Genomic DNA, 11,692 nt, shown 5'->3' on the forward strand with positions numbered 1-11,692 from the left:
AGATCTATATATTGTAGGGTTTTCTTACTTTGATTAAAATTTTCTCTCATTAAGTTTCTTTTTTAGATCTATATATTGTAGGGTTTTCTTGCTTCGACTAAAATTGCATGTTTTTAAGTTTTCTTGATTTCACAGAGATTAATATTGTAAACTAAGGTCTGATTAGATTGAATTTTTCAAAGAATATTGTTTTATACTGTCAAAATGTGATTATAAATTGCTTAATCATTAATTAATCCATAAATGATCAAATTGTTTATTTGATGTATTTAAGATTTATTAGTATATTGTTTCTCTTTAATTACATATCATTGGTGTGTATCATTACGACCAACTTTTTTTTAGATTAAGGATTTAATGGACCAACTTTTTTTAATTAAGAATTTAATGAAAATACACCACTGTGTAAAACTGTTTTCACTGTCAGTGAAATCATAACCGTTAATTTTTGTAAAAATTTGATTTTTTTTATAAAAATCACATAAAATATTTCTTTTTAAAGATTGTGATGCACTAACTGTGTAAAAAAATTTACATTGACAATACCCTACCTTTAACCTCTTAGATTAATTGCTTAAAACTAATTTTAAATATATTCTTCCGCAAGTGAACACATAGGTCCATTACAATAGTTTGAACATTTGAAAGACAGCGATGAAAGAACAAATCTAAATGTAAATCAGACACTAGAACAAAAAAAATGGTAATGCGCAGAATTAGTTCTAAGTTCACAACCGCAGAACCAAAAACAAATATTGATCAAAACATAACATAATGGATCTTTTCTACTTTGGTGTTTAGGTAAGAGCTGATTGCAGTCTAGGTAATGCCTGAATGAGCGTAACTATTATCAATCAGATTATCGCAGTCAATTATTTAATGACAAATTATAGGGAAATTATAATTTCAAATCTAGATGATTAACCCATATCTTTTGACTGAACTAACAATTCTTTTCAGGTAATTCATCCTAAATTGGAAATTTGTTCACAAGAATTAAAATATCCTCAACAGTAACTTTCCTAGAATCAATATCAAATGTGAAACAAAAAAAAAAAAAAGGCCTCACGCACTGATTTAACACCATCATCTGAAATTTTAAGTCCTCCCTTACAACATACTATCACAAAATTCTAGAGAATAAAAGAATAATTGTGAAGGGAGTGGGAGGCTTGGTTGATACCTCAAAACTAGTTACAATTCTTTATCACTGTTGAGCTGTGCTTTTGCTGCTGCCTTATCAGCTTCATCCAAAACAAAAGTTTTCAATGATTCAACATCCCTTGTACCTGAATATTTCATCACCATATATATAAGATTCGATTAAGATCTATGTAAAACCAACCCTTTATATTAAAAGTATATCCAATATCCAACATAGGTGATTGTCTGACACAAATGTGTCACGGACACGTACAACTACATTCAAAATTTTCACTTTTCAAATTACTATCATGGCAGCCTCGTGTGCATGTCAATACTTAATAGTTTATGTTCTATAAATTCTCCTTACTTTTGGTTGGAAGGAGTAGCTAATATAAAAAATAAGTCATTAATTAGTCTCCAATAAAAAGAGTGTTTTTGTTTCTCTATAAAATGAATAAGTATATTTCTTCCTTCAGGACTGATAAATTACATAGAAAGCTTGTTATCGGGTAGTTCATAGTAGTGTTGGCCTCTGCTAAAGGGAAACTTTTCCTAAAATATGATGTTAGATGAGTAGTAGATGACACTTGACTTAACTGCGCATACTACCTAGTAATACCATAAGCTCACACAAACACATACAATTACAGACCGCAAGATTGCGGTCTAGTAAGAAGAAAAGTCATTTGACCAACATTGTTGTCATCTTGCATCTTCATTCATCAGCAGAAAACATGAATGATGGTTTTGTTCTAAATTTCCATTTCAGAAAGATCATAATTTTGTAGATAAGCATGGTAAGAAAATCCGAACCCAGCTGGAACCGCCCGCCCGCCCCCGCTGCAGGGAAAAACTAATTTAATTGGGGACAGAGGGAAGGAGCGGGGAAAACCCGGTTTTAATTACGGGGGTGGGGGTGCTATTGAGTTTAATTATTGATATTTGTTGATATGGAAAAAAAAAAACATTTTAAAAAAATTACAGTTTATGCGGGTGGGGGCAGAAAAACCTGTTCCCTGTTGGGGGAAACAGGGAACAGGGGTGAGTGGTCAATTATTAGTCCCGTGGCTGGGTTTGAGGGCGGAGCAATTACAGAGAGGCGGGGACGAGGCTGGTAGTGCTTAAACCTGCCCCCGCCCTGTTGCCATGCCTAAGTATAGATGCAATGAAAATGGGCATTTTTGTTTGGTTTTCCAAACTTGATATATAAAATTATATAACCAAGGGCCCATAACAACTAAGGTTTATGAGAGGAGGGCTTGACTCTGTCATTTATTCTTCTAATTCAGTAGTCCAAGACTGAAATTATTATTCACCATACTCAAACCTGAACATTCATGTTCATCAAACTGAATTCCTATTTTTACCTTTGATATTTTGAGGTACCTATCATAAAAGAATTCCAAGAGAAATTCTAGCAGATGCTTGATTCAATAAAGAAAAGAGAGAAACTCTCCTATGATGGCATGGCACTTAGCTCGGAATGTTCTTCTGAGTTATTGACTAAACCATAACCAAGACCACTCCACTACCTTACAATTCATCAAAAGTATAACTCTATCATAACCAATACCCTTTACCCATCGTATCGTCTTGAGAACTTTAAAAACTGATGAGTATCCCCACAAAGCAACATTATCCTTTGACATGCATTGTTAAACTTCTTTAGTTTTATTTTTCTAACTCAAGAAATAGTAGAAGAAAACTGTAAAATAAAGAGGAAATTGTTCTCACTCACCTCCTCTAAGGCTTCTTTAAATGATACAAAGTACAAACACTCTCTAGTTTTTAAGTAGACACTAACCTCCCTTAATTATTCTTTTTCAAATGAAAGAGACATCCCTTTCAAATTAACATTGTTTGTGCACCATTAAAAAGTTAAAACCAATGTTCTAAAAGCTAATCCTCCTCTTTCACTTGAGTGGCTACTTTGAAATTGCTCCCCCAATTTTGAAGCTACTCTCACTCCATGGATTAAATGAGTACTCCTCCATTAGGTCCAAATCCAAAAGTTAAATGAAAGATTCAGTATAAAGAAAAGTTTTGAAGGACACTAACTGATGTTATAGACGGAACACATAGACGCCAAAAAGAGGATATGTTCTAAAATAATCTAGCAAAGCTTCAAATTTTCACTCATGCTTGTCGTTCCCTTTTATTTCTGTAACTTTTGTTTATTTCAAATCCCTAATTTTGCAATCTAAGATTCAAATATGTGAGATGTTATTATATTAGTTTGAGTCTCCGAGAGGTTTATCCATTAGCTAGTAAAATCACATAAACAAAGTAAGAATGTTAAATGCATTTGATAAGTGGCACCAATATTACAGTCTAGCAGACGGGCTTGTAGTTCACAAATGAGCTTTAAGCCTATGAACTTCATGACAGTGTCACTTTTCTTTGTCTGTCTTACAAACAAAGAGTAACGGTAATCTAAAGGGGTAAACGTCAAGGGAGGTTTGTGTATTTGATACTTCAACATAACTCAGGCACGTAATTGTAATTTGGCCTAAAAACAAAACACTACATTATGAAAATTTTGTCTCACAACTCACAAATGGTTATAATCTTTAACAGGACAATCGAGCAAAACCCAATAAAACCTATATATTTTACAGAACAATGAATTACCTTGATATTTGGCAACTTCTTCTCCATCATAGAAAACCTTAAATGTCGGATACGAGTGAATATCAGCTTTAGTACAAGCAGATTTATCCGTCCCACAATCAACTTCTCCAATCTCTATTTCAGTTGCATTTTCCATCGCCTTCCCCACATCATCCCACAACGAGCCCAAATTCTTGCTGCCAAACAATCAAAAATCATTCCTATCATTATTTCAATTTAATTCATATACATTATCAATCAATTATAATCACCGTAACATCATTAAAAATCTTCAACGTTAATAACAAACCACTTCTAAAATTCTAGAGTCACATACTCAAAATTACCGTCCAATCCAACCGACACCGGAAACATGACACTGACACTGACACTGACACGTCGACACCGAATCTTGATAATAATTTGAAAAAATGAATAAATTAAACATAATCACAAGTGTAGTGTATTAAAGATTTAATTACCAATGCTTGCACCAGGGAACACAGAATTTCACAAACCACGCAGTATCTTTCTCCTTAATCTGAACATCAAATGAAAAATCTCAAAATAAATAAATAAAATAATAAAATCACAGTTAAATACCAACACTAAACAGAAAATAGAATCGATGAATATGAGAAATTGAAAAGTGAGAAATGAATACGGAACCTTATCGGAGAAGGTGTCGGAGGTTAGAGTGATGACTTCGGATTGAGCGGGAATTGAGAAAGAGAGAAGGAGACATGTTGTTGTTAGGATTAGAAGAAGGGAGGAGGGAATTGCAGTTGCGGCGGCGGAGGGAGTGTGCGGGCGGCGAGTTTTCATGATCTACGGTTTGATTTGATTCTCGCTTTTTTGCTACGCCACCGTAAGATTTTACTCTCTAGATCTTGAAGTCACGTGTTTTGCGCGTGATGGGGGATGTATATCGCTTCGTCTCGTCCTTGTTTGCTCCACTTAGAGCATCTCCAATGGTAGTTTCTTCTATTGAGTTCTCCACCTGTATCATTAATTTAATAATTAAATATTTAAAAAATTTGCCATGTCATAATAGAGTTGCATTGCAATGCAACAACTAAAAGATTCTAGTACCCAATCAAATCAAATTATGAGGTAAAGTTGTGGGACCCATATCAGATTTTTATTAAAGTTAAAATTAAATAAATTCTTTTAATATGATGTGGCTTAGTGGGTCCCATAAAGAACTCAAATGTAAGTTGCACCATTGGAGATGCTCTTAGAGCATGTCCAATGGTAGTATTTTTCAATGAGTTCTCCAACTAGACATCAATATAATAATTAAATATTGAATCAATTTGCCATGTCATAGTAGAGTTGCATTGCAATGCAACTAGTAAAAAATTGTGGTACCAATCAAATTCATTTATAAGGTAAAATTGTGGGACCCATTTGAATTACATCAATAAAATAAATATTAAATAAATTATTTTAAGATGATATGGCTGGTGGAACCCATAAAGAACTCAAAAATGAATTGCACCATTGGAGATGGCCTTAGTCCGAAGGCAAGTTTCAAAGCATGATTTTTTAAAATAAAATAAATGCTTAATTCTAAGTTTCAAAGCATGATTTTTTTATATTTTTTTATGAAAGGCTTCATTCTATTTTAGAAATAGAAAGAACTTTTCATTCTATTTTAGATTTCACATTATTCATACTTTTAAAATTTTAAATAGTCCATTATATCAAAATTAGCTTACTCGTTTTGTTAAAGGCCGTTTGCAGTAGATATGAAATTTTGGTTTTTAATTTTAAATAAAAATTAAGTTTATCATTAAAATATATTTCATAAAAAAAAATAGGAGATGTAATTTTACACAAATAATCAATAAGTGATATATATATATATATATATATATATATATATATATATATATATATATATATATATATATATATATATATATATATATATATATATATATATATGGTTTAATGGATATGCACCGTCAGTGTAAAATTTTTTACACAGTCGGTGCATCACAACCATTCACATATATTATTTTATAAATAATTAAAATCAAAATCCAAATTGAATAAATATTTAACGGTTACGATTTCCTGACAGTGTAAAATTGCTTTATAATATATATATATATATATATATATATATATATATATATATATATATATATATATATATATATATATATATTTCAAAAATATTTTAATAATATAAAATATAAAATTTATATTGTCAATACATGTCTATTAAATTCAAATACTTTTTTTTGCTTAATTTAAAAAAAAATTATTAAAAATCGACCAAAATATTATATTTTTAATTTTTTGCTTATTGTTTTTAAATTAAGACAATTAACATTAATGGTTGTTAACCACTACTCCTACCACTTCATAACTACGAGTATGATCACCTCTAACTATCCCTAACTTTAATCCCTAACTTTAATTGTATAACATTGAGCATAGCCGACCACCACTCTTATCAATAAACTGACCATTATTCTGACCACCACTACAACCAACTCCAACCATCACCGACCACCACCTTTGATCATCTATGATAACCATCAGGGCCGGCCTTGGGCCAGGGCAACCAGGCCCACGGCCCAGGGCCTCAAAAAATCGGGGCCTCAAAATCGAGAGAAGAGTTATAATATTATAAAAATATTAACTAATAAATACTTTGTTTGTTAAGCTAGTTGTACGTTGCAACAGTGGCGTAGCGGAAAAAAGGTATTGTCGTAGCAAGCATTTCTTGTGTTCAATACTGTGCTACTGTTTTTTTAATTTTTCATATAACTAAACAGATTTCAAATGTTTCGATACTATGCTACTGCTTTTTTAACAAGTTCAAATGTTTTTGTTTTTCATATAACTAAACAGATTTCAAATGTTTTTCTTTTTCATATAACTAAACAGATTCTTGGCCGCTGGTGTTTTTTACAAGTTCCTATACAGCCAAAGGTATTCATATAACTAACAAAAAGAAACAAAAATTATATTGCACAACAGTTTTAATGTTTTGAATAATATATAAATTATATTTAATTTATATATGAATAGATCTATCCTATAATGAATTCATCTTTATTAAATTTATATAATAAAATATAAATTTAATTCTATTTTTTTTTAAATTTTATAATAATAAATTAAAAGTAAAAAAATTTCAGTATTATTCTGTATTAATTCAACATAATTAAATTATTAAATTTTTTTTTAACAACTTGAATAAAGTTAATTTAATTTGATGTAGTATTTATAAGATTTTATAATTCTTTTATTTAGTTTAGCTTTCCTTATACTTATAGTATCAATTTTCATAAATTTTAGAGGCTCATAATGTAATATCTTAAAGTTTTGAGATTGCGACTCTATCAAAATATCTAAAACTATATTTTAGATTTAATATTATTTATAATTTAAATATAAAAAATTATTTTAAATTTAATTTTTTTATATTAGAAGCAAATCTTTTTTTAAAATTTGTCAAAGGAACTTCGTTTCATTTAAGAAGACCTTGGAAAAGAATGATCTTTTTTTTTTTAAATTTAATGTATTAATTTCATTTTATATCTCCAATTACAAATGATATTTTGATCTAATATTGTAAAATTATTAATGGGGCATCAAGTCAGTTTTGTTCTTAATTTATTTATTATAATTTTTCAATTATATTTTTTATATAAATTTTAATATTATTTATAATTAAATATTTAAAAATTCATCATATAACTATATTAATTATTATAAAATTTTTACGACTAATTTTTTTATTTGCCCAGGGCCTCAAAATAGTCAGGACCGGCCCTGATAACCACTTTATCCATCTATGATATCAAGTATGATCACCGCTATGACCACTATCAACCATCAGTATGATCACCACCATCAGGACCATCAATTACCACCATGTTGATCATTGTCAACCAAGTTGACCATCATTAGTCACCAACCACCAATGGCTACCACTTTAACCATCACTCTGACCACTGTAAACCACCACTAATCATCACCATTAACCACTACCAATTACCACCACTCTAAGGACCAACAATCACTTTGTTGTTCAAGTTAGTGATGACCGAAAGTAATAAATTTTAGTGTTAGAATAATGTGTTTTTGAACATGGGTCATTCATTCGGCTTTTATTAGGTTTTGAGTCCACATGACACCTATTTCATGGGATAAATGATCTCATATTTCAATTCTCCTTAAGCTTGTTCAGGGTCGGTCTTTTGAATTTGGGTGTCTTGGGCGAATGAAATGAGTGGTGCCCCTATAATTTTTTAACAATAAATACATAAGGATAAAAGAAATAATTGAATGAAAAGACGCATTTTCATTTGACATTGTGCAAAAAGAATGGAAATATAGATCTTTGAATCAATGTTTATACTACATCAAAATATAAACCACTCTAAAAAGACTTCTTCTTCTTCTTCTTCTTCTTCTTCTTCTTCTTCTTCTTCTTCTTGATCCGGTCTTTTTTCTTATAAAAAATTGAGCAAACCTTTAAAATTATTTTAATATCATTCTCTTAGCATTTTTTGTTGAAAAGTCGTTAATAATTTGGTCATAATCAGGGTTCTCCAAAAAATTATTTTCAATTGAAATCAACGCAAGAGTATTTAATCTATCTTGTGACATAGTAGATCTTAAATAAGATTTTAATAATTTTAATTTAGCAAAACTTCTTTCAGCAGATGCAACAGTGATAGGAATAGTCAATATTACTCTATAATCTATGCATGCATTAGGAAAACAATTAAAAGTCTCTAAAGAACTCAATATCATATAGCTTGATTTTAATTCAACTGTTAAAACTTCTCTAGTAACTTTCAATTCTTCAAACAAAATTTCACCATCAAGATCAAGAGAATTGTCATATTTTAAACAAGTTTCAAGATGTTTACAACATGCTTTCAAGTTCCTATCAAATAATGAACTAAGCCTTTCAATACTAAATAAAAATCCAAAAATATTTTCATATGTGCTATACTGCTCAAATCTTCAATCAAGTGAGCAAAATGTTTAATCTACAATATATAAGAAATTATGATTTTAAAAAGACTCTTCTGCAAACTCAAGAATTAGTTGTGTGGATGGATTTTCATCATAGTGTTATTTTCTATTAATTTAAAGTTTTTGAATAAACACACATTCAATCTCTATTTCATTCTCAATCTTTTCAACACTAACCTTAGCATTTACAAATCCAGATTCTCTATATTTTTTCAAATACTTGATCAAACTTACTAGTTATATAGCCACATCAATACACATGTCTTTTTTTTTTTTGCAAACTTTTGCAAATTTCATTAACATCGGTTAACAATTCAAATCAAATAATCATAGCTACTAAAAAATTCAAAGTTTCCAATTCCATGAGTTGTTAAAGATTTGACTTCACTCTTAATTTTGGGATCATTATCCTGTTCAGCTAGTTGAAGTAGTGCTTCATTCTTAATTTTAGGATCGATAATATAAAATATTTTCTATTTTAGTGGCTCAATTAACACTTTAGTTGCTAAAATTATGGATATATTAATTGATTTTATTTTAGAGAAATTAATTGATTTTATTCTACTCTATATTTTATTTATGAGAAATTACATTCTTTTATTAATTTTTACTTTGTAGTGCCCCTATAATTTTGTTAACTAGTATTTCTTTTAAAAAAAATTTAGCAAGTATTTTTGTAATAGAAAATTCTCTTTTAATATATATAGGGGTAAGAAAAAAAATATTTGGTGCCCCTAAAATTATGGGGTCCTGGGCTCCCGCTCCGCGAGCCCGTGCTCAGGGCCACGCCTGAGCTTGTTTTGCGAAACATTTGTTCCTTTCGTGGTTTGGTTTGTTCCCTTATATGGCCTTTGTAGAGTGGGCGTCTACCTCATCGAAAACACAAATAAAAGACTAGTAGCAAGTGGTTTCTTACAAAGAACTAGTCTAAACTTCAATGAGATATTTGCACTAGTAGCAAGACTTGAAACAATTAAAAATGCGGTGTCAATTAATATACAGAGAGGTTGAACCAACCTGATGTAAAGTCAACATTTTTTAATGAACATTAGAATAGAAAGTCTGGACCTAAATGTTTATAATATCCAAGTCCATCTAGTATCATCAGGCCCCGCTCATTTGCTTTAGAATATGTTGAACCCTCGGAGAGTACTTAAACTAGCACAGACGAAGTGAAGTCGACCTCAAGTCATATTGATTAGCTCGCCACAGTATGTATGCTGTGTGGGCGAGATCACCCAACTAAAAAGTTAACTCAACTTTAAATCAAGAAGTTGACTCATCTTTGAATCATACAACGAATTTAAGATGAGAATTATACAAGGCAAAATACCCTTTTTAGTCCCTTAACTTTACCTCGGGGTCCATTTTAGTCCCTTAATTTTTAAAAAGACCAATTTGATCCTTTACTTCTTCAATTAGTGTCACGTTAGTCCTTCCGTCTAGATCCGTTAGTCAAAGTTTGAAAAAAGCATCCAAGTGGAATTGTAATGTGCTGATGTGGATATAACATAAATAAAGTGGATAAGGTATGTGCCTTTCCATCAATCTTGTCCATTTGATCAACTTGATGCATCAAATAACAGAACTCCACCGAACCCTCCTATTCTCCTGACGCCGACTAGCCACCCTCTCTACCGTCATTACTCCTCCGCGTTGCAAACCTCCGCCGGCCTTCTACCTGCTACCAATCTAGGTTTCATTTTTTTCTTTGTTTGACTGCAATGTTTTCTTTTAACTAAAATAATGGTTCATATGTTGTTACTACCACTGGTAGAAAACAACATCAAACCTTCTCAGCTCCTATAAAAAACAACCACATAGAGAAATGTAAGTATCAATAATGGAGCTACTTGAACAACTTCCTCCAACTAAATAGAGAAAGGTAAAATCTCATACCCTGTTAATAATTGTGGTGACTTTCAAAGAAAAAGATCCAAAAGCTTTCTACCTATTTAAATTCTAACTTTATTTTATTTAATACAATGTTATGTAACTTTCATTTTCTCACCATATAGAGAAGGATTAGCTTACCTTTAGGTGACTTTAGTACATTAATGATATAGTTGAGTGAATAAAATAAATTATTTAGATAAGACATTATGTGTAGAGAAATATTATTAACATAATAGAAGATAAATTTGCACGAATTCACCGACTGATCTATTCCATTTAGCAAGTAAGAAGAATATGGATGGTGTGTGTTAGTTAGGTGTATGTAAAGTTTAAGTAAATAATGGGAACGCGTTTAGACTAACTTTGTCAATCATTTTGTTTTTATTATAAACCAAAGAAAATCTAAGTAACGTATGTTTGAGTTTGATACCTTCTCAAGTTTCTATATCCGTGTGAAACACCTCTTCCCGAGCCTACCAGTTGAACTCGGATTAATCTTCGAAAATTGGATTTCTGCACAGTTTAATGTTTGAATAATGCAGTTCTCTCTCAACTAAATTAGTTGCTAGTTACAAATACTTAAATTCACAAATTAACAAAACATTTGCAGTATACTACACAGAGCATAGTTGCTAATGAAAATTTGTATCTGAAATTGATAAAGCTTTTGGTTGAGATACTAACGTGTGAAAATCGAAGAGAGAGATTGGGGATGGTTCGCACTATAGAAGAGAGTGGAAATACGAACCTGTATTCAACTCATAGTTACCAACATGGAAAACCAGAGAGATTGGGGATGATGAGCACTGTAGAAGACAGTGGAAATAAGGAAGACAAAGTGCATTTGCCAACTCAGCTTCCATGTCTACAAACATAAACAGACGTTAGAGGAAAATTGACGGAAAGGACTTATGTGTCTCTATTTTAATAGTTAAAGGATCAAAATGGTCTTTTTAAAAATTAAGGAACTAAAATGGACCCGAGATAAAGTTACGGGATCAAAAAGGGTATTTTGCCATTATACAATGGA

At 30.7% G+C, this 11,692-nt stretch overlaps 1 protein-coding gene across 1 annotated transcript; it reads right to left on the bottom strand.

Moving 5' to 3' along the window:
* Nucleotides 1-932: 932 nt before the first annotated feature.
* On the bottom strand, nucleotides 933-4,701 carry LOC131653813 (protein disulfide-isomerase 5-1-like). Its single transcript, XM_058924105.1, has 4 exons — nucleotides 4,426-4,701; nucleotides 4,239-4,297; nucleotides 3,778-3,953; nucleotides 933-1,289 (listed from the first exon to the last, which is right to left on the bottom strand). Exons 1-4 carry the CDS (start codon nucleotides 4,579-4,581, stop codon nucleotides 1,195-1,197), a joined length of 486 nt encoding a protein of 161 aa, XP_058780088.1. The 5' UTR covers nucleotides 4,582-4,701; the 3' UTR covers nucleotides 933-1,194.
* Nucleotides 4,702-11,692: the final 6,991 nt, after the last annotated feature.

This window comes from Vicia villosa, linkage group LG2, assembly GCF_029867415.1.
Source record: "Vicia villosa cultivar HV-30 ecotype Madison, WI linkage group LG2, Vvil1.0, whole genome shotgun sequence".
NCBI lineage: Eukaryota > Viridiplantae > Streptophyta > Magnoliopsida > Fabales > Fabaceae > Vicia > Vicia villosa.